Here is a 26,228-nt window from a genome sequence, read left to right on the forward strand (position 1 = left end):
TTTGCCCTGGCTGGCCTTGAACCATTATCCTCCTGATCTCAGTCTCCCAAATAGCTAGGATTAAAGCCATGAACTGCCACACCTGGTTCCTCATCTTCTTAAAACTCATACCAACCCTGCCCGGGAGATGTGATCAGTGTTATCTCCATTCTGTAGGTGAGGGAAGCTAGCTAGGGACAGAGAGTCAAAGTGACTTATGTGAACATCAAGATGGTGGGAACAATACTCAAACCCAAGGCACTGACCCCAAAGGCCTGGCCTCTCCCAGTGCCACCCATGTCACAGCACACACCCTTGCTTCTTAAAGTCTGGTCCCTGGACTGGCAGCATCAGCATTGCCTGGAAACTTTTTAGTGACACAGGTGCTCAGTTTCTGCTCCAGGCCCCTAAATCAGAAATTTGGGGGTGGGCCCAGCAAGTCTGGGAATAGTAAGCCCATCAGGTTTCTGATGATGTTTAAATTTGAGGGCCACAGGGTGACACCAAGAGAAAAAGCATCTCTGGCAGCTGTGTTGATCACTACTACCTTGTCTGGGTGGTTGAAACTGAGATTTTTGGTTCCTGAGTCCTCAAGGTGTGACTGGCAGCCTTCCCTTTGGGGGACTTCTCAAAGGAGCCTTTCTTTGTTTCTGGGCGGCCACAGGAACACCAGCAGGTCCCCCTGTGTCAGCTGCTTCCTGCTCTGTTTCCTTGGCCATAATGCACTTGTCCAAAAGGCAGTGACCTTTTGGGAACATGTTATGAGTTCTGACTAACAAAAATAACTCTCCAGTGAATGGGGATATTCTTGATTAAATCATATAAGCCCAGGACTGCAGAATAAAAGCAGGGCTCCTGCATCTTGAGGCGGTCTCCCGTGGAGCACAGCCGCACACCTCTTCCCTGCGTAGGCTGGGCCTCACCCTCTACATCTTCGCTGTCTCTTCCAACCGATTAAGATTCTCTGCTGGTGTCATTACCTATTTTCAGCTCCTAACCAGTTCCTTTGTCTGCCAGACAGTGTCTTGCTCTCATAAAAAGAAAAAAACCTAAAGTGATGAAATTCATTTTGATCATGGTCGCGTAGGACGCTTCATTTCCCCACCACACAAACTGATTCCACGCACAGATCAGTGTTAACAAGCAATTTGCTGCAGGAGCATCTGTGCCTTTCTCCCCCAGTCCTTCCGACGTACTTCCTGCAGCCTCTGCAGAAACCCTCAGAACACAGGGAGGCTTGAACAAACCTGCTCCTCTCCTGGTGCCCATGCCCGTCCATTTGCAGACAGGGCCACTCAGGCTCACTTGGAAAGTCATCAGTGCCAGCCTCCCTTGGTACTTGTCACTCGCCCACTTCCTTACACAACCAGAGGAAGGGAAGCATGTGTACCCGACATTGCCTCACCTCCTGTCATCGGGAATCCTCAGGGCCATTTCCCTGGCAGCTATGTCAGGACTGGGGTCAGTTCTGCATGGTCTTGGAAAAGCAGGCCAAGCGATCCTGGGCCACTCGGTAGAGCTTATGAAGCTGCAGGCCACTTGGGATCTGTTTCCTTCTTCTGACCATGTGCACAAGGTCCTGCTCATTCACCCAACCGATCTCTCACGCACTCACTCATCCATCCCACAACATTTCAAAGTTCACATACAGAAACAGTCTTGGTATCTGTGGGTATCTGGTTCCAAGGAGACAATTGTTGAGGAAACACCATGCATGGGTCAGGCTGGGGAGGGCTCATTGCTGTACTGCGAATCCTTGGTTCATTTATCCCATACCACCACCCAACTGCTGCTAAAGACATGCCACCTTTTAACAAATCTCAAAATGTCACTTGATCATTTCAATTATGCACATTCACTTTTGCCTTGCATTTTGGGCACCATTTGCCTTTTGGGAGGCAGATTTTCACAAAATGAAGGGCAGGGAGACACTCAGCAGATCACACAATGATTTCAACAGAACTGACGGTCACTGGGGACTGACTGAGAGCTCCTCTGCCTCCACTGAGCTGTGGAATGCGAACACAGGAATTTAAAATTTTTTGGTTTTGAAATTTCTTTTTAATTAATTTGGCTGCACTTGGGTCTATTCTGAAGGTGGTAAGCCTGGTGGGGAAGACAGCAAGGACAGGTTCTGACCAGGAAGAGAAACGCAATGGCAGACAGACAGAAGGCAGGTCCCGGGAACTACGGAGCTGAGGAAAGATAGACCTGCAAGGTCAGGGTTGTGTGGCTGGAAGAAAGAACCTTCCACATGAAATGTGGAGGCAGGAGAGGGAGACCAAGGGAGGAAGCCACCAAGGGAACGGGGCAAGAGAAGATGGGATGCAAACGGCCTGGCTTGCTTTGCTGGGGAATTTGACTTTCACACCGGGGACGCGGGAAGGCCTTGAAGAAATGGAAGTAGGGAGAGCAGTGATAGACCAAGTGACCATCCTCCAGGGTGGCTTGAAGGCAAGGAGGCCACTGTAGTCGCAATCATGGTGAGAAAGAATGAGGCCCCAAGCCACAGCAGTAGCCACTGGGAGGACTGAAGCAGGCAGAGCCTAGAGTCTGTGACAGGCATAGGAAGACAGCCGGGAGCCATGTCACAGGAGCAGCCTTCTGGATTGGTGAGAATCGGGACACTCAGTCTTTGCATATGAATACATTTGTGCTTCAGGCCAGCTAAGTTGGCAAAATTATACCACATATATGTGCATATATTTTCAGTTTAAGAGGGAGGGGGATGCTGGCCTTTGCGACATTTTATCTACAATTTATCAAACTAGACATTGTCAAATATTTACTTAAGCAAGTCAGACTGCTAAATATCAGGAAAAACAAGAGCTACGTTCTTGTGAACATCACCAGGTGATGACATGCAGACCTCAGATGACTCAGAAGTGTGCCTGTCAAGTTCCGATCAAATCCAGAGCCAGTGGTGACACAGGCCCTCCATGTATAATAGCACTGCAACCGAACATGGTCCCTCCTCCTCCTCCTCCTCCTCCTCCTCCTCCTCCTCTTCCTCCTCCTCTTTTTCTTCTTGTTGCAGGGGTCTTGCAAACTATTTGCCTAGGGCTGACTTTGAACCATGATGCTCCTGATCCCTGCCTCCTGAGTAGCTAGGATTATAGGTGTGAGCCACCGGTGTTGAGCTAACATGGTCTTTTCTGAACAACAGAGAAGAAAGTCCCCAGTTAGTGCCTCAACGTAAGGGGGTCTCGTGGCAAGACACAAACACCAAAGAGCTGTCTGTGTGTGGGCAGCAGTTAGAGCCATCGGAATGGGGATGACCACCTAGAGAGAGAGTGTTGAGAGAGGACAGGGGGCCTAGTGACTGCCCTAAGTCCGGGAAGAGACACCTTCAGGAGAGAGACCCAGGGCAGGGGCGAGGCCGCTGGTGGCTGCTGGGAATGAGAATCACAGTCCACTGGACCTGGGGACATGGAGCCCAGAGGTAGCCTGACAAAGTTTGAATGGAGTGCTCAGGGCAGACCCCTGCAAAGCAAGTGGAGACGAGGAAGCAGAGACGGTGAGAGGACCATCTTCTTCAAGGCTGGCTTCCAAAAGGGGTAGAACAGTGACTGGTGAGTAGGGAAGGGTCATTTGTCAAATAAAACAGACATGCATTGGGTGTTAATGAGAATGATTTGGGGGGCTTAGTGGAGAGTGCCCTCCTAGCATGTGTGAGACCCTGAGTTTGACCCCCAGCACTGCACATGATGCTAAACAGTTTAACAGAAAAGGAAGAAAATGTAACCACGTGAAACAACATCTTAAGCTTAGCGTTTCCAAGCCCCACCAGCTCTAGCTTGGATCTCTGCAGTAGCATCCTGACCTGCCCCGGCTGCTCCTTTCCTTTCATTCCTTCTTCCGATGCTCGAGGAGCCTTCCCACGACTCACAAATCTCTGCCCACCCCTGTCCTCCGGCTTCCCTTCACTCTGCACTGCAGCTTCATCTGCCCTTTCTAGGTTCTTGGAGTTCTTCCCTACCACAGGGCCTTTTCATGTATCCCCCCTTCCTCAGCCCACTTGAAAGTTCTCCCAGCAACCCTACTCAATTTTGAGATCCGTGGTAAAATAGCATGTCTCCTGAGAGACTTTACAGACAGTGATATAAAATATATCTCCTTTGCCTCATGGAATCCAGCCCTTTCTCTATGATAGAACTTGTAATTATAAAGAATTTTGAGAGAGACTGACTGTGTAGCCCAGGCTGGCCTCAAACTCATGATTCTCCTGACTCAACTTCCTAAATGCTGGGATTACAGAAGTGTGCCACCAAGCCCAGACTTGGTTTCTGTTGCTGGACACTCACATCAGGTCCCTAGCCTGACCTTGCACTCAGGAACCACTCCATGGGTGTTTGTCGAAAACAAGGGGACCAGCCAGCCACTCCTGGGAATATAGTAAAAACTCTAGAAATGGACAGGTCGGAGGTCAGGGATCTGAGTCCTGCTGTGAGCACTGAGTGTCCAAGCCGGCTCTGAACTGCGGGTCACCAAGCAGCAGCTCCTGTCCTCCTGCCAACCACCAATGGACAGGTGGCTCCTCACATACTCATGGTCACTGCCCCTGAGACTGTCCAGATGTCCCCTAGGTGTCTCCCAGTCCTTACTAGACATCTGGGAAGATAGCAGCTCCCAGGAGAGTCAGGAAGCAGCAGGGAGGAAGATGACAGCCCTGCCTGGCCCAGGAGTGAGACCCATGCAGTCCCTCTGTACAAGCAGGACCGGCTCTCCTGTGAGGGTCAAATGAGTGGATAACGGTTAATATTGTACAGGCTGGAGATTAGGTCACTACATACTTAGTTAAGCACAAAGAACAGCCCTCAGAAAGTGGCTCCCAGAGGGGGCTTCCCCTACTGAGGTTTGGACCCCTTGTCGCCCCATGTTTGTACCCAGAACAGTGTGAAGGATAGCAGGGAAAAGGCTCCCTAGACCAGCTCTTTCTGGTTGCGGGAGCCTGTGGCAAATCCCTATGTGGCCTCAGTGTTGCTTTCTGTAAAATGGGAAGATTATACAACCAGGAAGACCAGCTGAAAGCATGTAACATTTGTTGTGAGGAGAGATGATATTCGCTGCTCTGGGTCACAGTGGCAGGAAAGATTTGGTAAATTGTCAACAGTCTGCTCCCTGTAGGGAGAGGGGAGTTTTAAGTGCTAGAAGATAGTGTAAAATAGCGGGAAGAAAGGAGAGCAGAGGGGAGAGAAGCAGCAGAAGCCAAGGCGCCAGCTGAAACTCATGCCAAAGGAGCGTAAATGACCATGTTCTGGGGACAAGGATCGTGGTTGTCCAGTGTGACAAAGAACTGAAGGTGACAGCCCACTGGAGTGGGCTTGCTAGAAGATAGCATGGTGCCACCTTCCCCAGGAAGACATAGGCCCCACCAGGAAGACAGAGAGTGGAGTGGCGCAGTCAGACCTGGGGAGGCAATTCCAAGCCAGCCACCGTGCTGTGTACCCCTCTGCCTCTGAAGGCGTCATGGGGCCGAGTCAGGGAATGTTGGGAGAGGGAGGATGGCGTCCTGGGAGGTCACCTAGTCCAACCTCAACTCTAGGACAGGAAGTCTCTTCCGTCATAGAGGAGTGCAGGGTCTTTACACCATCCAGCGCGCCTCTTCCCTTCTGTCTGGGGGCTCTGCAGACAGGAGGCTGCGAGTTTTACCCTCAGGGTCCGAGAAGCGGAGGACTGCCCCTGCTATCAAACACTGATGCCCCACGGTGGCATGGCAGGGAGGCAGGACGTGGGGAGGGCTGCATCCGTCAGTATCTCCTACCAGCCATCTCTCACCTCCCCAGGAAAGAAAAGGGCCGCCAGCCAGGTGAGGACGCATGTGCCCAGGGCTGTTCCCTGGGCCTTGGTAGTTGCTGGACCACCTTTTAAAGCCTCCAGCAGGCAAGGCTTTCACCTAGCCTTTGCCACTGTTTTGTTTTTTGGCATACAGAATGCTGATTCTCAGGCCTACCTCCAAATAGTCGTTTTCTGGATTTGGGCTGGGCACCAAGGACCTGCATTTGAACAAATCACCCATGATTCGAAAGTGGGATCCTCAGAACACACGCCGGAAGACGCCAGATTAGTGCTATCCCGGCTCCTGACCCCAGGTGTCCTCCCTGAGGTCCCGACCTGTGGCCCTGGATGAACTTATTCTGAGGGCTAGCGTTTCCACCTGGCTGCTTCTCCCTCCTGGACCTCGCTCAGTCTCAGGCTCTTGGCTCATTACTGAGCTTTTAGCTGAAGCCTCGAGCAAGTGAGCAGACTGCATGTCACCTGAGTAGAGGGCTAGAAACTAGGACATCATGCTTGGCCGAGCAGATCCCACTCTCCCCAGCTGCCACCTCTCCCCCCAATCCCCACTCCACTCCCCACCCCCGCTCCCCACCACCTCCCTACCCTGCTCCCCACAACAGCCCTGGCCTCAAGGGTCCACCTCCATCATTTGAGGAGAGGCCTGTTCCAGAGCGCTGGGGCAGAAGGAACATAGAGAGAGACTTCTGGAGGGAAGCTCCAGAAGCAGGTGCCACGACCTCAGTTTGGGTGTCCACAAGGAAAGAGCAGAAGAAGGGGCAGATGGACTGAGAGGGCCAGGCCTGGAAGCATCCCAAACCCTCCAAGGAGCTGGTCTCTCCTCCAGCACTGGCCGAACTGAGTCCGCTGCCTTCCTCCTTGGCCCTGGGTTGAGAGGGCACATGTCTGCCCTCTGCTCTGCCCACCCAGAGTGTGGCATTTCCCTCACCCGTCATCATCTCTGTCTCTCCTTTTCTGTCTCTTCCCTTTCCTCTCCTCCTCTTCTCAGTTGTTCCTTCTCCTCTTGTCTGCTTCCTCTTGTTCTGCCTCTCTCCCCATCTCTCTCTATTTTCATTGACCAGTCTTTCTCCTCCTTGCCGCTCTCTTTCGTTCTTTGTCTCTTTATCTTCTTGTGCCCTCTGACTGGGTCCCTCCCTCTTCTCCAGGGCTCTGGCTCTGGACCCCACACTGCATGGCTACTCTGGATCTCTTCCTCCGGACAGCATCACAGGATGGCTCTGCTCTGTGCTGTTCCTGTCTGCTTCCTTCCTGGGCTGGGCTATGGGGCCTCACAGATCGGGGTCCCATGGTGTTACCCTCAGAGTTCATATTCCACCTGGGGAGGTGACAGAGAGGGGTAACAAAGGCCACCAAGAAATCCAAGTGTCCCCTCCCCTGGCTGTACGTGGAGGCCCTCCGCCCAGGCACCCATCTCAATGCCCAACCACAGACATTGCCAGTTCTCATCTTGGACAAGGTTTGTGCCTGCCACTTCCAGCACATCCTCCCCAACTTCCACCCAGGAACACAAGCCTGAGAGAAGCTAGGCCCACCAAGCAACCAAGAGCAGGGTGAGCTGGCAGCCGAAGGTGGCTGTGGCCTGCCCTGGGGTGGGGAAGAGGAAGGAGGAAGAGCCTGAGCTCTCCCTCTCTAGAACTCCTCGATGATGCCGTCCTCCTAGTGCCCCTGCCAGCAGTGGGGGAGACCAAGTCCCTTATACTTCCAGGCCCTGCCCACCACCATGTGGTGTTTGCCCAATGGACAAGAGTTAGGGTCTCGGGGTCTTCTGAGAACACAGAGGAGTGAATCTTGCTGAGTCCATCATACCGCACACCCCTCCAGCCCCGCCAACGCAGCCTCTCTGCAGACGCTTTCTGAGCCTGCGGTGGCTGTGCTGGGTACCAAGCCATATGCTGGCTTGCAGCCTCGGGCACCCTTGGAGGGCACGGTGGGCTTGGAGAGGCAGTTCATGCCTGGGTCATGGCACTGAGTCAGAATTCCTCCGGGGCCTCAGGAGCAGAGGGCTGCTCTGCTGCAGCGGGCAGCGAGGGCAGGGCTGCAAGGGAAGCAGCTGGGAGGAGACTGGGATGGTGCAGTGCAGAAAGGGGAGAAGCCAGCTCTCTGGAGCATGTTGGCACCTGCGAGCCACACTGTGCTCTGTGATCAGCTTCTACCGGGGGAAGGACGAAGCTTGGGGGGTGTCAGGGCTGCCACTTAACTGGGCCCTGAGGACAGAGCACCTCAGAAGGGGGTGAGGTGGATGGGAGGTGGAGAGGGACCTTGAGAGTCAGAATGAGAGTAATGGAACTGTCATTAGTGTTGGAACTGGCAGGTGTCACCACCACCTCCTCCCCCCACACACAACAGGGGACATTTGGAGCTGACATTCCGAGCTAGGAAGGCCCTTGGGAGCAGAGACTCTGACTCCCTCCCTTTTTGAAGAACAAACACAGAAGCTGTGTGAGCCAAAGTTGCCCAAAGCTCATTGGGAGGGCCAGAACAAATCAATCTGTCCTGTGGGTCACACTGCCCCTGTCACATTAAGGCAAGTGTGTCACTTACTCTTCAGAGGCCCAGACTGCCCTGAGAGCAGGGCTGGTGAGGGAGGGAGGAAGCCAGGTGTGAGGGGAGCTCAGGACCGGCTCTGCCCTTCCCAGTCAGACAGATAAAGGGGCTCCATGAGATTCCTGTCACCTATAGATCCCAACAGAGAAGGAAAACAGGTCTTTTAAAGAGTACATTGCATTTATCGCCCCCCCCCCCACACACAGTTTTTTTTTTTTAAAGATGAAGTCTTGCTAACATTGCCCAGGCTGGTCTTGAACTTCTGGGCTCAAGGGGTCCTCCCACCTCAGCTTTTCGAGTAGCTGGGACTATAGGTGACTATACGTGACTCTTACTCCATCTTAATGCTTTGTTTGACTCTGAGATCCTCTGGGGCTGAGAGGAAAGCCTCTTGGGCTGGATTTGGAGATGGATCTGAGCTCGGCTTCCTTCTGCCTGTGTGGCCTTGGACACCAGCTAACTGCTCGGGCCCTCAGGTTTTCTGCTGCAAGATGGAGATAGTCCATGGCCACCACACAGGGCTATTGTATGAGATGAGAGAAAAGACAGCCGTCTCTTGGGCTAGTTAGGGGAGTCTCGTGAGCAGTGAGCAAGCAAGCAAGCCTGGGAAGCTGCTCTCTCCCCACCTCCCATCCCCTCCTGACTAGTCACAGAGTCCAGGTCCCCCCATCCTGAGGGCTCTGGCTGCACTTCACCCTTCAGCTCAAGTGAAGTTGAGGAAGGCTGTCCTCTCCTCATGACTCCTCTCCCATCTGTCCTCAGCTGCGTGGTGGACGAGATGGATTTCTCCAGCATGGAGCTGGACGAGGCCCTGCGGAAATTCCAGGCTCACATCCGTGTGCAGGGCGAGGCCCAGAAGGTGGAGCGGCTCATAGAGGCTTTCAGGTAGGACCCCCTTTCTCAGCTCAGCTCCCCAAGCCCTCTAGACCCCCCTGGGGTGATCCCTGGGACAGGAGTTGCTGGGGGTCAGGCGACACTCTCAGTGGGGAAGAGGACAAACACCAAGAGTGAATGTCTCTGGGCCCAAAATCCTTAGGAAGCAGCCCCCACTGCTGGAGGTCCCCACTGGGGAGCTCATGGTCTCTTCCTGCATACCCTCTGCCAGTCAGCGCTACTGTATGTGCAACCCTGAGGTGGTACAGCAGTTCCACAACCCGGACACCATCTTCATCCTGGCCTTCGCCATTATCCTCCTCAACACCGATATGTACAGCCCCAACATCAAGCCTGACCGCAAGATGATGCTGGAGGACTTCATCCGGAACCTGAGAGGTGAGGAGGTCAGGGCCAGGGTAGAAGGGGTGAGGCTGTTGCTCAGAGCCTTAATTGTAGATTGCAACCTGCTCTCTGGGCCTAGTTACCCATGGCAGGCCAGGAAAGTCCCTTGCTGTCCAGACATCTTGGATCTCCAGGTGCCACCGCCCTACATGAAGCAGTAGGGCCCTTGTGCATTGCCTCTTGCCCTCCATGGAATATTCTCCATTGTGTGGCCTCCAGACCCTTGGTACATTGTAGCTGGGAACACAAGTGTGCACAACCACAACCAGTTTATTGGTTGAGATAGGGTCTCACTAACTTTTTGACTGGGCTTTACCTGGAACCATGACCCTCCTGGTCTCTGCCTCCTGAGTAGGTAAGATTACAGGTATGAGCCACCACACACAGATTTGAAATTTTTGCTTGTTTGTTTGTTTGTTTGAGGCAGGGTCTCACTGTGTAGCCCAGGCTAGTTGAATTCACAATCCTCCAACACAACCTCCCCAGGGCTGGGATTACAGACATGCTCCACCATGCCTGGCTTTCTTGTCAGTATTTTTGTTGTTGTTGTTGCCAGTGTTTAGGATGTAGGGGCTGGAGTGGAGGATCTCATTACCTGTACTGCCACGGAAGGGTGACCACCTGCTCCTTTTTGCTTCTAGTCTAGCCCTACCCCCACCCCAATGCTCCCAGGGAGAGAAGAATCTTGTTACCCATTCTACAACAAACTGCTCAAGGCCACATTCCCTGCTGGAGGGAAGGGGACAGCCAGGAGAGGGGAGATCACAAAAAGAATGAGAAAACATGAGAAAGATGCCCATGGGATGGGGGAGGTCAAGACACAAACACAGCAGACAATGGAATGGGAGGCAAATATGTTTAGCAGTAGTTAGCAGGACCCTGGAGGCTGTTCCTGGCCATGGGAAGAAAGTTTGGGAGAGGCTGGAAATGTGTGGAGGCTGTGCCCTAGGGGCTGGGGTGCCTGGCTAAGGAACTTGCCCTTAATTTAGTGGGAAGTCTGGGACATGAAGGTCAACCTCTTAGAGCTGCAGTCTGGTGGGGTGGTTTTGTCCCTCTGGTCCAGGACTCTGATCCCCTCCCTCCTCACTTGGCACCTCCCCTCCTCCTCCATGTTGGTAGGTGTGGATGATGGCGCCGACATCCCTCGAGAGCTGGTGGTAGGCATCTACGAAAGGATCCAGCAGAAGGAGCTCAAGTCCAATGAAGACCACGTCACATATGTCACCAAGGTGGAAAAGTCTATTGTGGGCATGAAGACAGTAAGTGCACACTGCACAGCCACGCTCACCATGTTGGGTCAGCTTCCTCCCCCCATGACTGCAAAGCCACCCCTTTCCATCTACTTTCCTCCTTGCCTCTCAAAAAAACTTTTCTATTAGTCACTCACTTCATCATTTTTGAGTGCCTATTCTGTGCCAGGCACTGCATAGTGTTTTTTTTTCCCCTTGTCTAATTTCCTCATTGCCTCTTGTCACCAGCTACTACAGCAGGAGAGACTAAGGTGAGATGTCAGGAAGGACTGCCCAGTGGTCTAGGGTTGAAACATGTGGATGGCCAAATGGAGAAGTTTAAGATTCCCTTCCTAGGATGGGGTGAATTCCAGGCTTTCTTGGATGGTTGTAATGGATAGAAGAAAGGAAATGGGCTCAAGTAGGCTGTAAAGGGTGGTGTCTAAAACCATGGAGGTGCCCCATTCGTTGTGACCTGTGTCACAGGCAACGTGTTCCAAAAGTACAGTATTTTTTAAGTGAGTGCCCCTGTGGTTACTGTGCTACTCCTATGTCTGCAGAAGCCCTTTACGCCTCCAGAGCTGCAGAGCAGGTCCCTGTTCCCCCTGGCTGATGAGTGGCTTCAGCAGGTCAGAGGGCCCCGGGGCCTCCTCCTCCCCCTTCCTTCCTGTGCAGAGGGAGCCTCTTCTGCTTTAGGGTCTTCATGGCCAAGGTCTTGGCATCAGTCTGGTTTGGAAATGATGTGGTTTTCGGATGTACTGGAGTAGATCTGCCATGTTCCTCTGATCCCCTTTCTCTTGCACACTTGCACACATGCGGGCTGCAGCCTGGGACATGGGTTCTCCCTCAATGTCATCGAGGGGAAAAGGTTAACCATGGTGGAACTTGAACAGTCTGAAGCTCTTTTCAATTTCCTTTTCCTACCCATTATCTTCTCATTTACCACAGTATAACGAACCCCTTCGTCTCTGCCTTGGTTCTCCCACAAGTTTGATAAAGGGAAAAGAGCCCAGATGAGGAGAGAAGAGGTTTAGGGTCAAGTGCAGACCCTGCCATAGAAGCAGAGCCCCTCCTCTCTCCCTGGACCCCCACCTCCGTTTCTGGAAAGTAGGTGCGGAGGTCCCTGGGGTTTCTCTGCTGAGCTCCGGGCCTGGTTCCAGGTGCTGTCGGTGCCGCACCGCCGCCTGGTCTGCTGCAGCCGGCTCTTCGAGGTGACGGACGTGAACAAGCTGCAGAAGCAGGCCGCACATCAGAGAGAGGTGTTCCTCTTCAACGACCTGCTGGTGGTGAGCAGCGCCGCGGGGACTGGGCGGAGAAGGCCGGACGAAGAGGGGCGGGGCCGGGGCAGCCTGGTCCCTTAGGTCCCGCCCACTTGAGCTGGGCAGGGCGGGGCCAGACCATGGCTGCCCTGGGGACACGCCCACAGGGTTGCAAAGGGGCGGGGCCAGGGCAGCCTGCTCTCTGAGGTCCCGCCCACTTGAGCTTAGCAGGACGGAGCCAGGCCGTGGCTGCCTGGGGACACGCCCACAGGGTCGAAAGGGGCAGGGCCATGGCAGCCTGCTCTCTCAGGTCCCGCCCACTGGGACTTGGTGGGGCGGGGCCAGGCCGTGGTTGCCTGGGACACGCCCACAGCGACTGCCCGAGGCTCACCTGCCCTGCTCAGCCGGGACAAGGACCGGGATGGGATGGGATGGGAGGGGAGCCCAGAGCTCTCAGACAGAATACCCTCTACACAGTGACTGAGTTATCTTTTTCGAGACACTTGCATATCATGGTGAGGTGGCTCAGGCAGATGTGACTATTCCTATTATATAAATCATGAAGTTGAGGCACAGAGACCTAAATGATCTGTTCTAAGTAACACGAAGATGGGGACGAACTAGACTCAGACCACCTGCCTCTGCACCTAAAAGAAACCTAGGACTGGGGGTCATAGGGACGCACTCCTGCGCAATGAGCAAATAGCCTGCCCAGTCACTTTCTATTCCTTCCCTATTTCATTTACTTCAGAACACTTAACAGTTTCTAAAATTACCTTATCCCTTTCTCCGCTCTGATTTTGCTATTATGGCTTGGTTAGTGGATGGATGGGTGGATTTACATCTTGACTGTCTCCACCATCATGTGAGCACCTTGAGCACAGGGCTCTCTGTCCTGTGTTCTCCTTATCTCGGGGCTCAGGAGGTGTGGAATAAAATATTCATACATTTAGCAACTGGCAGACTGACCTTTCATGTTACTAGAGGTGGGATATAGAAGATGTGTAACAACTAGCTACTCAGGATGCAGAGATTGGGAGGATAGAGGCTCGAGGCCAGCCTGGGCAAAAAGCAAGAGACTCTATCTGAAAAATAAAAGCAAAAAGTCCTGGGAGCATAGTTTAAGGGGTAGAGTGCTTGTTTGAGGCCCTGAGTTCAAACCTCTGTACCACCAAGAATTAAAATAAGTAAAAAAGAAAGAAAAGAAGAAAATAAATGAACAAGATAACGAGATGGGGGAAGGTGTATGAAGACAATAAAAGCAGGTGGTAGGACAGAGTGAGTGACGATAAGGGGGGAGGTTCTTGACTTGCTTTTGTATTTTTTAGATGGGATTTTTTTTTTAAGGAAGGTATCTCTAAGGAAGTTGTAGTTAAAGCCGAAGTAATGAGAGTAATCCACCCAGGTTGCTGCACGTATAAGGGGCCTGCAGTGGTTCTGTGCTGCGTTATTCGAGCTACAGAAAAGAAGACAGGGTGGCATCAGCATAAAGCCAGTGTAAACCATAGGCCGATCTCATATGGGTTGCAGGCCAGGGCCAGAGGCGGGGAATGGTCTCTAAGTGCAGAGGGAATTGTCACACTGGGTTTTGAGCAGTGAACATCCATGTGTATGTCTGTCATGCATATCTGTGTCTGTGCATATATGTGTGTGAATGTATCTGAGGTGCACCTTTGTGTGCTATGTCCACAAGTTGGCGCAAGCATGTGTGCTTGCACCCTGGTCAGTGTGTCCACCCTCTCTTGGGCAGATTCTTAAGCTGTGTCCCAAGAAGAAGAGCTCCTCCACATACACCTTCTGCAAGTCAGTTGGCCTGCTGGGCATGCAGTTCCAAGTCTTTGAGAATGAGTGTAAGTCCTGAGGACTAAGTGACTCGGGAGAGATGGGAGGGGCAATGTGAGGGAGGAGGGCTGGGCAGTGGGACAGATGGAGGAGCAAGTACCCCCAAGACGCCGTCCCCTCCCAACATCTGCCTGGCTCTGGCTCCCGGTGACTGCTCCTCACAACTGTCGGGGGTCTGGGCTGCTTTCCAGATTATTCTCACGGCATCTCCCTGGTGACTCCGCTCTCGGGCACCGAGAAGAAGCAGGTGTTGCACTTCTGTGCCCTGGGCTCAGACGAGATGCAGAAGTTTGTGGAGGACCTGAAGGAGTCGATCGCTGAGGTGACAGAGCTGGAGCAGATCCGGATAGAGTGTAAGGACTTGGGGGTCAGCAAGGGGCAGTTTATAGGCAGACATGACCCTGACTTCCAGGAACAGACCCACTCTGCCCTTGCTCCTCTTTGGACCCTCTGCTCCTCCCCATCCCTCCCCTCCCAGCCCCACTGCAACATCACAGTTTCTTTAAGACTAAAATGAGGCACACACATGCATGAGTACATCCCACTGGGCACGTAGGGTGCACGTGGGATCCTTGGCATGGAGAACTCTGCTGTGTTGGGCCAGGAGAAGCAGACCCAGGCCAGATGCAGAGCCAGGAGAACCAGGTGCTCCTTCCCACCAAACTTTTTCCCCAGATCTAGTCCAAGCAGCAGAGTGCATCTAGTTAGTTTCATTTCTCTTATCTCTGTAATCTAGAATTGCCTCTCCACTTTCTTTTTTGGTAACACCGGCTTGTTGAAGATCCCAGGCTGGTTTTCTTCCTGCCCTTGGTCTTGGAGTGTCTTTCTGTCCTCTAAGGAATGCCTGTGTTCCTGATCATTCCAGTTCAGGGATTTTAGAATGGACGTGGGTCCCTTCAGGTATCCAGTTGGTTTTCCAGTCACTTTTTGGTTTGAGGCAAGAAATGACAGCCCACAACCTGTGCTTCTTAGCATCTTTCACTGGGAAAACTAAAAAAGGAGGGATTCTAAAACTAAAACCGAACAAAAATAGATTCAGGGCTGCCTTATATGGCCACTTATTTGAAAGGTGTCTCTAAATTAATATAAATCCACCAGGCAAGGAAAGGCAGTGGGGATATGAGCAGGGGTCAGCATGACCAGCAGTGCATTACAACCATGGTTTTTGGAGCACTCACCATGGGTCAGGCAGTTTTTCTATATTCTGCTAATCCTTGCAGTGACCTGCAAGGTAGACTTATTTTTCCCACTTGACAGGTGAGGCTCAGAGAAGTGGTACAGGCTGTGCACGTTGGCAGTGGAGGCGTGGACATTGAAATTTAAGTCTCAGTCCCTGTTCTTTCCACTCCAAAAACATAGAGAGGCTCTGTCTGATTTACTAAGAAAACCGTCGAAATCAGGATAAAACAAAACCTACCACATACAGCTCAGGAAACTGCCTGACAAGGGGGAGTGTGTGGCAAGCATGTCTGTTCCTTTCTGTATCATTGTGGTGTCTCAAACAGACTATTTCAAGGGCTGGACTGGATGCCTAGAGAAGCCACTTTGGCTATTGTTCTGGAACATTCTCAAGGATGGGCCTGGAAATGGCTTCACTTTTCTCATTGTCAAAATGTCATTAAAGGCCCCACAACACCTGGGGAGCCACTGCACACCTGCAACCCCAACATTGCTGAGGGACATACCTCTTCCTATCAGCCCTGGGGCAGCTCATAAGCTCCCCCACACCCCAAAATCACAGAGAAGCAGATATGGTCCAGAGTCTCCTATGACCAGAGAGGAATAGGAGCTGGCTGGGAGCAGGGAGAAAGGCCAAGTTTTGGTCTTCAGATAAAAGAGAAAGGGAAGGAATGGCAGAAGAGAGAGAGGGACTGGTCAGGGAGGCAGGCAGGAGAAGAAACTAGGAAGTGAAAAAGAAAACGGAAGCTGGTAGCAGCTGCTGTCTATTCAGCACTTATGACAGGCCAGGCGCTGGACAGATGGCCAAACTGGTCGTTTAATTTTCACAACTTTCTGTGTTTGCATATTATTCTCTTAGTCTTACAAATAAAGAAACTGAGGCTAGCAGAGCTTAAGAAAGGTGCCTAAATTCTCAGAGTCAGTAACTGTAAGCTCCATACCCAGGCCCTCTGGGCTCCTTGTGTGTAATCATGATGTTAATTCCTCCAGGGCCAAGAAGTTCCTTGAGGGCAGGTGCACAAGTCTCCATTCAAAAGAGATGTGGTGGTGATAGATGGTTGATGGATTCAGGCAGCAGGACAAACCAGTGGCCCTGAATTAGAATTCAGGGCAACCTGAGAGACATCAAATGGATCCCAAGAGAGTGGGTTTAATAAAATGAACTTGAGTTATGTCTCCTGGAACCAAACACTGGAGAAGTGATTTAATAACCCTGTCCAGTCTCCAAGGATGGTGACTGGCAGTTCTTCAGCAATGCTGAGAGAACAAGCAGGACCAGGTTTCCAGTCCAGGGGGAGGTGTTAAAGTGGAGGACAGAGACAGATGTCCTGGCCGGTGTGCCACCCCAACAGCTCCCAGGGTGGTGGAATTGCCCCCTTGGGAGAGCTTTGAGCATCCTGCCCAATTCTGCTAGGTGCATGTGGATAAACTAGATGTCACCAACTGTGACGAAGGCCTGCATGTACTCAGTGCTTCTTACACTCAGTCATACAGCTAATGTGTGACTTGCCATGAGTCAGACTTGGTTCTTTGTGTTTTGGCTCCTAGGTGAGGCACAGAGAGGTTATATGACTTGCCTCAAGCCATACAGCTAGAAAGTGTCAGAACCAGGATTCCAACTCAGGCAATTCACCTCCCTTTTATCTCCCTCTCCCACTGCCCCTCTGATAGTCAAATAGATGTCATCATCCCATGTATGGATGAAGAAACTATGACTCCCAGAGCAGATTTAACAGACTTTTTTGGTTGTTTTTCAGGTGGCACTGGGGTCTTGAACTCAGGGCCTTGCAAGTGCTCTACCACAGGAGCCATGTTGCCTGCCCTAACTGGCTATTAAATGACATAGCAGGCCCTGTCTTATAGCATGTGGTAGGAGAGGAACCCCTCCTCCTTGCCCCTCTCTCCCTGCTCTCCCCATGTCTCCTCACTTGCCTTTGCATGGTGGAAGTTAGGGCTCCTCTGTTCATGGCCTCTCCTTTCCTTAGGGGAACTGGAGAAGCAGCAGGGAACAAAGACACTCTCCTTCAAGTCCGGGGGAGCCCAGATGGACCCACAGTCCAAGCAAGCATCGCCTCCAGGTGAGCCTTGGCTCTGCTGTCATTGACCCCTCCCCTCCTACCACGGCCAGTGTGTAGACCAGTCCAGGGCCCTGTGTTGGTTCCCGGCAGCTCTGAGTGGGAGATGTACCTGTCTCTCTGGACATTTCCCTCCATGGAGGGAGTTCCAGGATTGCTGCTATTAATCTCAGGGACTTCAGTAGTGGGGAAAGGAAGGAGAAAGTGTCCATTTTGCACACTGCCCCACAGTTCAGGAGTCCATGCAAAATGTCACCATTTGCTTGGAGAGGCCAGGCCAAGAATCCTGATATCCTGGCTGCAGGTGGGAGAAGAAGAAGGGTGACCAGGAAAGTCAAGGTTGTTGCAGGGCCTCCCTGATGAGCCCAGCTCTTTCTCTAAGGACTCCATGAACTCTCCTGCCCCAGGCCCAAAATCCAGATGCACCTCAAACTCAGGTTCCCAAAAGTTTCTTCACATCAAATTGCTCCCTCCAGTTGAGTGGAGTCACGCTGGACTTGGTGTCCCCTTTGTCCGGGTTCTCCAGACCAACTTTCTTCTCTGACACCCCTCATTTCTACCTGTGACCCCAGCCTTAGCCACCAGCAGGGAACACAGGAGCGGCCACCACCCCCAAGCCCAAGTAAGGAGGAGTAAGGGTAGATGGCAGGAGAGTTAAACTCTAGCCACACCAAACCTCAGCAAGCCAAGTGGAACTGTCCCTTAGGTAGCTCAGTCATTCCATCTCCTGCTCCTCCAACGCGGGTCCTTAGGGCCTGCAGCCTTGGGCTGAGCACTGAAAAGCCAGGGTCCCAGCTTGAGCTGAAGACCCCCAGTGGGATCCTGTGATCCCAAACCCTCTGTGGCTGGCCCTGATGAACAGCGTAGGGACTGGTCATACCCAGTAGGACATGTGATACACTTTCTCAGCAAGACCTGGCTATGTGAAGAATCTTGCTGTCATGTCATCTGTGTAGATGGGTTTGACCTGTCATCATGGGTCCATAACTCTCCACCCTGATTTCAGTGGGCCCTGTTCTTTTTACAAGGTCATGGGACCTGGGTCACTGCTTGTTTTCACAGCTGTCTAAACCCTGGAACCAGCTGGGATTTATTCCCTCTTGCCCTACACCCTCTCTTTTGGGAGCTGCAAGCCCTGGTCAGACTTGGCTACACATCACCAGAGACTTGTCTGTTAGCCTCATTCCAAATAGTGACAGAATTCCTCTGTGCTTTGGAAATCAGAGGGGTGAGCACCGGTAGCTCCAGGGGCTGAGAAATCAGAAGGGCTCCTGCTGGGGGAGATGGAGGGTAGAAGCTAGGGTCACTTAGCCAAGAAGTCATCGAACTATCTCTGGGAGCCCTAGGAGTCTCTGCTTCTGTACTGAGCTAGTAATCATAGGCCATTAAGTGCGCTGATGTTTGCCAGGCTGGGTACTCTGCCATCCTTAGATCCTCAAATCTTCATCACTCAGCTAAGTTACCGTGATAGGAACAAGGACAGCCCTGACCTCAAAGGACCTGTAGTGGAAGGAGCCTGGCAGATTAACATGGTGTCTACCTCTTAAGCCAGCTCTCCCAGTCAGTTCATCTTGGAAGAATTTGGCTAAGAGACAATCAGACTCATCAATGCCAATGACAGAATGTCAGGATCTGCTAGTCTGTGGAGGCCCAGAGAGGTGCGGCATCTCGCCAAGATCACACAGTGACTAAGTGGCAAAGCGGGCTCTCAGCTTGTAGTGCACTGGACTGGGCTGCATCCCAGTGGGCCATGTGTAGTACCCACAGCCTGGCTGCCCATGCCAGCTAACTGCAGAGGTATCACAGGGGAGGAGGGAGGACTGGGCTCTCCTCAGGACTGGTGGAGCATGAGCCCTGTGCTGTTTGCATTCAAAGCCAAAAGGGAAGCGGCGCTGGGGGAGAAGCCGGCGGAGAGCTCGGGGGAGGTAAGTGGAGGCCTGGTTGTGTCCAGGTGAGTGATTCTGTGCCCTGCTTGTCCTTCTTCTCACAGTCTCTGTTGTTTCTCTTCTCAGGTATTAATCAATGCCTCCCCAGCCCGACTCACCATTTTACCAATTTCAAGAGATACAATTAAAAGTTACTGCTAGCCTGGGTGATACCCCTCTTCCAGCACCTAGTTAAGCCACAAGCACTGCCTCCCTGCTCCCCAGCCAGCCTGCCCCAGTCCTCCAGGGCTGAGCTCCTGGACTAGTCCAGGGAGATGAAGCCCACGACACTCCGTGGCTCTCCCTCCTGTGCTCCACACTCCCACCTCCCCAGCAAACCTGTCATTACACCCCAAAACTTGCCCTTTCAGAGAACGCAATGTTCTCTTTCCAAGTCCTCCCATCCCCCACAGAGGGAGCCTGGCTCCCCCTACCCCAACACTGGAGTCTCACCTAAGGTCAGGTCTCCAGTGGTCACTTTTGGGGCAGACTTGCCCTTTTGGACACCCCTGGGGAAGTTGGAGGATTGAGAGTGGGGCAACAGTGCGGGGAGCTTCTCCCCAGAACAGCTGCTCCCTGGAAGGCTGGCCGTCAGGGGCCAGGTATTTGCAGCAGGAAAAGAGGCAGAGTAGGGCGAGGATCTTCTAGAGGTCTTCCTGGGAGAAGAGCTGAAAAATCTGAAGACCCTCTGTGTTGGAGGGAGAGGGTGTCCATCCCCAAGCCTCACAGGAAGGGAATGGGGAGGCAGCAGCTGGCCCCTGCCAGCCATAAGGCGCCTGTCTTCCCTGGGAGGAGCTAGGATGGGCCTAGTGCCCTCTACCGGATCCCTTTGCCCCTAGTGGGCCCCCCTCCTTTGCTGCCAGGCCTCTGGGGACCACCAGCTGCTCATACAGACAGTCCTTTCCAATCCCCACTTCAAGCTGGAGGGGCCCCCCTACAGATGTAAGGGAGGAGCCCACCCACCAGCCTGCGAAGCCCTGGGGAGCCACGGGATGCCCCGGAGCCCAGGTTTTCTGTCTGTCCCCGCGCCCCACCCCCACACGTGTGTCTGGAGGAGGCACCTTCACTGGAGGAGCTCCCCGCCCCAGCAGCTGACCAGCCCCCAGGGTGGGTATTCCATCCCCCGCCCTGCTCCCCCATCTTCCCGCAGCTGCTCTTTCTCAGCCTTGCAGATGATCACACAAGAAGTCACCAGCCCTCCAGCAAATTCCTCCCAAGCTGATGCCCTCCCGTCTCCCCTCCTGCCCGCCCTAAGTGGCCATCTGCAAGGCTGCCCCTCAGCTAGCTCCAGGGCCCTGCCAGCCTATGCTCCCCTGCAAGGGCCACCCAGTGGCCTCTCAGCAGCCCAGCTCTCTTCCTCCAGCATTGCCTGGCCCAGCCCCTCTGGCAGGCGCTTCTCCATCTTCTCTGAGCTATTCTGACTGCTTCTCATGTCCATCCTCTCTCTTCTTTCTTTCTTTCTTTCTTTCATGAGCAGGGAGGTGAGAAGAGGGTTGGAATGAGAGGGCCGTTTGCTGTCACACCCTGCTTTTTACTTTATTGGCCATTAAAGATAACAGACCCAGGCTGGGGTGCAGCTGAGATGCAGATGGGGGATGAAAATGCGGGAATGGAGAAGGGGTGCTGGCTGAAGCTGTGGGCCCCATTGGGGCAGTTGAGAGGAGGAATGAGAAGACACACTTACTCTGGACTAGGAGGCTTGGACCCGGGCCTCTGCAAAGGCGGTACAGGGTCTCAGGCCATTTCTCCTTTGGAATAGTTCCCAATATAGCAGGTGGGAAAGGAGACTGTGTCCTCTGTGAGCGGTGGTGACAGATAAGGACCACAAAGGGCTCCCCGAGAGGAGGGGGCTCCTGGCCATGCCCTCTTGTGGGCTGTGTGTCTGGGCCAGACGGTAAAGGGCTCAAGGTTCCTTTGTCTATCTAGGGGGACCTCAAGCCTGGAAAATGGTACTGAGTTGGGGGCTGGGGATAAATAAAGCCTGGGAAGTGCTGCAGATGGCATTGGGGGTTATGAACATTTGTGAATACTGAGGGGAAAAGACCTGGGGAAGGCAGATTCAGGGAAGGAGCCCCTGAAATTGCACCTTCAGCTCATAAATGTGATTAGGAAATGCTGGGTTAGGGCTCTGAGATAGTGTTGGATTAGGCCATCCTTGTCTAGGCCTAGGATGAGATCCCCTGCGCTGAGCCTCACCGTCCCCCTCTTTGCTCTGAGCAGCGGACCCTAAGTGGTGGTGCCCAAGGACAGACAATGGCTTAATAGCATCCTCAGAGAGGAGAAGGCTTTTGGCCACCTCTGAGGACCCAGGTGTTGCGGGGAGGGATGGTGTTGGGTGGTATATACAAGTTGGGAAGCTCCTGCTTCCAGAATCTTTGAACCATCCTTGTGGCCATTTCCTCCACCTCCCCTCCTAGCAAGAGAAGGCTGGGAGAGTGAGTTTGTTACCATCTCTGTAGTCTGCAGGAGGGGTCTCACAAGTGCCATCCGGGCCACCTCCTCCTGCCCCACCCAAGGAACAAACATTAGAGCCCCTCTAGCTCCACCCTGCTGCCCACCCTGCTGGGCAAGTTTAACCAGGGCCCAGTGCGGCTAGAAAGGAAGGTGGGGGCACCTGAGTCTGCCCTCAGCCATTTGGCCTGCTTTCAAATGCAGGGCATTGGCCTTGGGAGTCTGGGAAGACAGAGTAGGTCCAGAATGCCTCTTCACGGGTTCCCTGTATCCTGGGGCTTGATGACAGGGCTTCCTCTTTAAGAAAGCTGGAGGAAAGGAGCTTGCAAGGATCCAGAATGCTTCGCTATGTCCTTGTGTCTTGTCCTCCTTTATGGCAGCACATCCCTGGGAGGTAGGGAACAGAAAAGACCATTAGCCCTGCTTCACAAGCTCCATTGGTGGGGCAGGAGGCCGGAAGGAGTTTGTCCATGGTCCAAAGCCACCCAGGTCATGAAATCAGACTGCAATGCACTGCAGAACCCATCTCACAGATGAGAAGACGGAGGCCTAGAGACTGAGGCCATGATCACCCTCTCTGCCTCCACTGAGAAGCAGGTTTCGTCTGGGACAAGCAGAGGGTCAGAGCAATTGCTGAGAGCAAGGGCTACATAGGAGAGGCACGGGAGGGAGGCAGAGGGAGGCTCAGAGTAGCCAGCCCCGGCAGCTGGGAATTAGTGGTAACATTTCATGCTTCTCTGGCTGTTTCTAAACTAGGTGTCAATTCACAACAGGCTTCAAACGTCCCAGCACACCTCCGGGCTGGGGGCCGAGAGGGGAGTGCCAGTGCTGCAGCCGCCAGACCCACAGCCTAGCCCCCTGAGAGAGCAAGCCCCGCCACTGCCACCACCGCTACCACCCACTCCCCCAGGCACCCTGGTGCAGTGCCAGCAAATTGTCAAGGTCATTGTCCTGGACAAGCCCTGCTTGGCCCGAATGGAGCCCCTGCTGAGCCAAGCTCTGTCCTGCTATGCCTCATCGTCCTCTGATTCCTGCAGCTCCACACCTCTGGGCGGCCCAGGCACCCCCGTCAAGGTCATCCACCAGCCTCCATTGCCACCGCCCCCACCCCCCTACAACCACCCTCACCAGTTCTGCCCACCGGGCTCCCTGCTGCTCAGACGCCGATACTCCAGCGGCTCCAGGAGCCTGGTGTAGACTTTGCCCCAGCGCTCTGCCGTCCCAGCGGGCTGGCCACTAGGGGGCGCCTGGGCTGCCCCTTCACTGCTCCCCACACCCTGGCACCAAGAGACCCTGGTTACTGATCTGTATCATTTTGGAAAAAGAATCCCAATCCCTGGCACCCGGTTTGCCTGATCCAACCATCCTTCCCTTGCTTGACTGAGCACCTCCCCATCCCCCGCCCAAATCTGGAGACACCATCTCACTCTCCTGAGGCCCCACACAGCCAGAGGAACACGTCCTCTTCTCTGGCCATCACATTTCCCAGTTGGACCACGGATTGAAGAAAACTGGCGCTGAGGGGCCGACAGGATTTCAGGCTTCGGGTCGACTAGTGCCCAAGCCTTGGGTGGATGAACAGGAGCGAGAGGCTGTGTTGGCCGGCAGTGGAGCCCAGGCCTAAAGGTGGGCTAGCTCACAGTTCCAGGACCAGGTGCATCTGAGGCCAAGCCAAGTGCAGGAGAGCTAGCCCCAGCTAATTGTGGGGTGGGGGCGTGGGGGGGAGAGTGGTAGCAGGCATAAGGAGAGGAGGGGACTTTCTCTGCTTCTCCTGTTTCCCCTAGCCCAACAGTCTCAGGAGGCCAAGCCTTGGTCCCCAAAGATGTTGGCTGTCCTGACCACATCCCTCTCCCTCCTCCAAGGGCCTTCTCCTGAACATCCCAACTCTGGGAAGCTTTGAGAAAGAGAGGAGGGAATCCGAAGTGCTCAGCTCTCTGTAGCCCAGTTCAACAGGGCCGTGGCATTATAAGAGTCATCTATCTACAAAATGATCTTTTTAAATGTGTTTCTTAGTTCCCTAGCCCAAATAATACCCAGCCAATGCCAATGCCAAATGCACATAGGCACTTGCACATAAACACACGTGACCAGGTTAATTTCTTCCATGTGGAAGCAGGAACAAGGGGCTGGGGTACTGATTTGCCCGACAGAGGTACGACTGGGCCCCAAGTCAAGAGTCCATCCTGCATGACTCTGTGGCCTCCAGGAGGGGCCTGGGTGCAGAAGTAGACTAGTGTGTCTCCTCTGTTGCCCTTTAAATAGTTCCCCTCCTGGAAGGTGCAGATCCACCTCTAGCAGGGGTGACTAAGAATCACTAGCCTCTCTGAATGACAGAAGGAAGTCAAGCAGAGCTCACTGTCCTCCCAGAGCTGATCAGGATGGGAGAGCCAGTTGAAGATGGCAGAAGACAGGCAAGCAGCCTACCCTCAAAGACCACAGGGGCGGTACATGGCCTGCCCTAGTCATGGCCTTTTCAGGAAGTGTCTGTCCAGTCTCCCGTTCTGTGCCAATAGCTTCAGGTTCGTTCCTGCTCAGAGCCCGTTTCTAAAGCCTCCAGAGAGATGCAGTGAATACTGCCAAGTCTAAAGTGAAGTGGCTTCTCTCAGTCCCTACCGCTGGCCCCACTGCACGCAGTGCCCTGGGCCAGACAGGAGGCACAGATAATTCCTGCCTCTCAGAAGGGCTGAATGACCTCATTTTGTGTGTATGTGTGTGACCACCCAGATGTAATTATGATGTCACCCAATGAGTTTATTTCTGGTCCGATCTTTGTCAGCCTAGCTTCCATAACCTGCAGCCAAATTGCTCTCCCAGCCTATCTGCACCTCACCGCACTGGCTGCCATGGCCCCTTCTGAGTCTTTTCTGTAACAGGGATGCTCCAGTCAGAGCTTGTGGGAGTGGAGCAGCTGACAGGGTGCATGATTAGACACCTTGCTGCAGGTCAGGAGGGGGTCAGGGCCTCAGAAGGACATGGAGTTGTGGGATAGGAGTGAAAGCCTTGAATGAGAGGGATGAAAATAGTCCAACTTTTTAGTAGGAGTCAGGGTGTGAGGTCTGAAGGAATATGAGTTTGACTGCAGCTAAATATATTTGTGGCATATGGGGCCATGGGTACCAGGGGCTGTTGAAGGAGAGGCATAGCCCTGGACAACCTAGTCCCCATCCTTGGGACCCTTGTACTGTATTCCTGTTGAGCTTCAAGCTGACCAAGTAGCCTCTTTCCCTGTTGGCGGGCACAGCATCTCTAACCCTAACTACCCCACTCAGCTGAAGCGTGACTTTCCAGATGGGCCCCAGCAGAAGGTTTGGGGCTGGCCTGGGGATTCTCAGACATTGTTAGGCCCCCTTCCCCAGGAAGAGGCTCACCTTGGGCGGCTGCAGCAGTTGTCCTGGCTCCTGCTGACAGCAGGGGAGTCCTGCACAGGAAGCCAGTCAGCCTGAGGTCAGTAGCACTAAGCAGTCCTGAGCCAGGAGGGGCTCTGAACTCCTGATGGCCTGGGGCAAGAAGCAGCTGGCCCTCTACTGTCAGGGAAAGCTAGAGTTCCCAACATCCCGAATGTCCGTCCTCTGATCAGCCAGCAGGCTAAGGCTGGGTCCTGTCTCCAGAGTCATAGGAGAAACTTTCTGCCCCTTCCCATGTGTTGGCCACAACAGGGCTTCCAGTCCTTCCAGAGGCCCAGAGAAATACCCTTGGGCCCTCTTGCTCTCTGAAAGTTAGGGAGTGCTGACTGAGCCCCAGACTCAAACTTCCCATCAACTCTCTAGGCCTTACTTTGGGGACCTGCACCCCTCTCCTGATTTATCCATTTGGCCCCAACTCCAGAATCAAGAGTGGGAGACAGAATTAGATTTCCTACCTGCTTTTGGGCAAGTCCCACCTCTAGTCCTGAAGCAGGCTCTGGCCTGGCAGCCTGTCCTGGAAACCTGCCTGTCTGTCGGCAAAGGTATCTTGTTCCCATACACACTTACTGGCCCTGGGCCCCCACCCAACCTGTCCCTGAGCCTGCCAGGATGTCTCTGGTATCCCTGATAACCGTCTCTCTGTCTGTCCCTGTGTCAGCTGTACATCCTTCTTGCTGTACCCCCTCTTCCCAAGTCCACCCTTCACCTACTGGAGAGAGACCTCTCTAGGGAAAGGCAGGGTGGCCGCACCCAGCGACTAATCCAAATGGCAAATATTTTGTAACAAAATAGCCCAGAGGTATTTTATCTGTTCAATTCATAGAGTTTTAGAGATTATATTGAAATATGTCACTTGAGCAATCTGTGTGGTTGTTTCTTTCACTCTTGCAGAGGGAGAGCCCACTTAAATCAGAGGGTCTACCTGGTGACAATTCAGCAAGAGGACATACTTGCCCTCCTGCTGGGCTGCTCTCTTTGACCATAGCAGTCATTCCTTTACCCCTGGGATAGATGATAGCTTATTATGTGACACGATTAGGAAGCCCATCTTAAATAAATGAGGCCTGGGTGCAAGGAAAGTAAGGACCAGTCATCTGATCCACTAAGGCAGAGCTGGAGAGCGGGGCCAGGAACTTTCCTGTGGGGGTAGCCTGCCTGTACCTCCACCATTACACACAGACAAGTGTGCACATGCATGCACACACAGAGTCAGCTGAGCGCAGGTTACGAAGAAGACCAGAGGTGACCTTGGAGGAGGAAGTGCTAC

The 26,228-nt window shown here is 53.3% G+C and overlaps 2 protein-coding genes across 16 annotated transcripts in view; one reads left to right on the forward strand and one right to left on the reverse strand.

The window, feature by feature from the left end:
• Iqsec3 (IQ motif and Sec7 domain ArfGEF 3) overlaps positions 1–25,822 on the forward strand; it is a 105,659-nt gene extending 79,837 nt beyond the window's left edge. For 2 of the 10 annotated variants that reach the window (XM_020176680.2, XM_074076315.1), the window contains 9 exons: positions 9,082–9,204; positions 9,425–9,591; positions 10,717–10,856; positions 11,987–12,112; positions 13,836–13,935; positions 14,119–14,280; positions 17,092–17,184; positions 19,057–19,106; positions 22,314–25,822. In XM_020176680.2, the coding sequence (XP_020032269.2) occupies positions 9,082–9,204; positions 9,425–9,591; positions 10,717–10,856; positions 11,987–12,112; positions 13,836–13,935; positions 14,119–14,280; positions 17,092–17,184; positions 19,057–19,106; positions 22,314–22,754 (1,402 nt within the window). In that variant the 3' untranslated portion in view covers positions 22,755–25,822. Of the gene's footprint in view, positions 1–9,081; positions 9,205–9,424; positions 9,592–10,716; positions 10,857–11,986; positions 12,113–13,835; positions 13,936–14,118; positions 14,281–17,091; positions 17,185–19,056; positions 19,107–19,193; positions 20,214–22,313 lie in introns of all 10 variants that reach the window. The other 8 variants (XR_012448912.1, XR_012448911.1, XR_012448913.1 and 5 more) reach the window with 8 other exon arrangements.
• Slc6a12 (solute carrier family 6 member 12) overlaps positions 20,627–26,228 on the reverse strand; it is a 38,845-nt gene continuing 33,243 nt past the window's right edge. For 5 of the 6 annotated variants that reach the window (XM_074076317.1, XM_074076316.1, XM_074076321.1 and 2 more), the window contains one exon: positions 20,627–21,944. In XM_074076317.1, coding sequence (XP_073932418.1) covers positions 21,699–21,944 — 246 coding nt within the window. In that variant the 3' untranslated portion in view covers positions 20,627–21,698. The remainder of the gene's footprint in view (positions 21,945–26,228) is intronic. The other variant, XR_012448916.1, reaches the window with a different exon arrangement.

The sequence above is a fragment of the Castor canadensis genome, chromosome 6 (assembly GCF_047511655.1).
Source record: "Castor canadensis chromosome 6, mCasCan1.hap1v2, whole genome shotgun sequence".
Classification (NCBI taxonomy): Eukaryota; Metazoa; Chordata; class Mammalia; order Rodentia; family Castoridae; genus Castor; species Castor canadensis.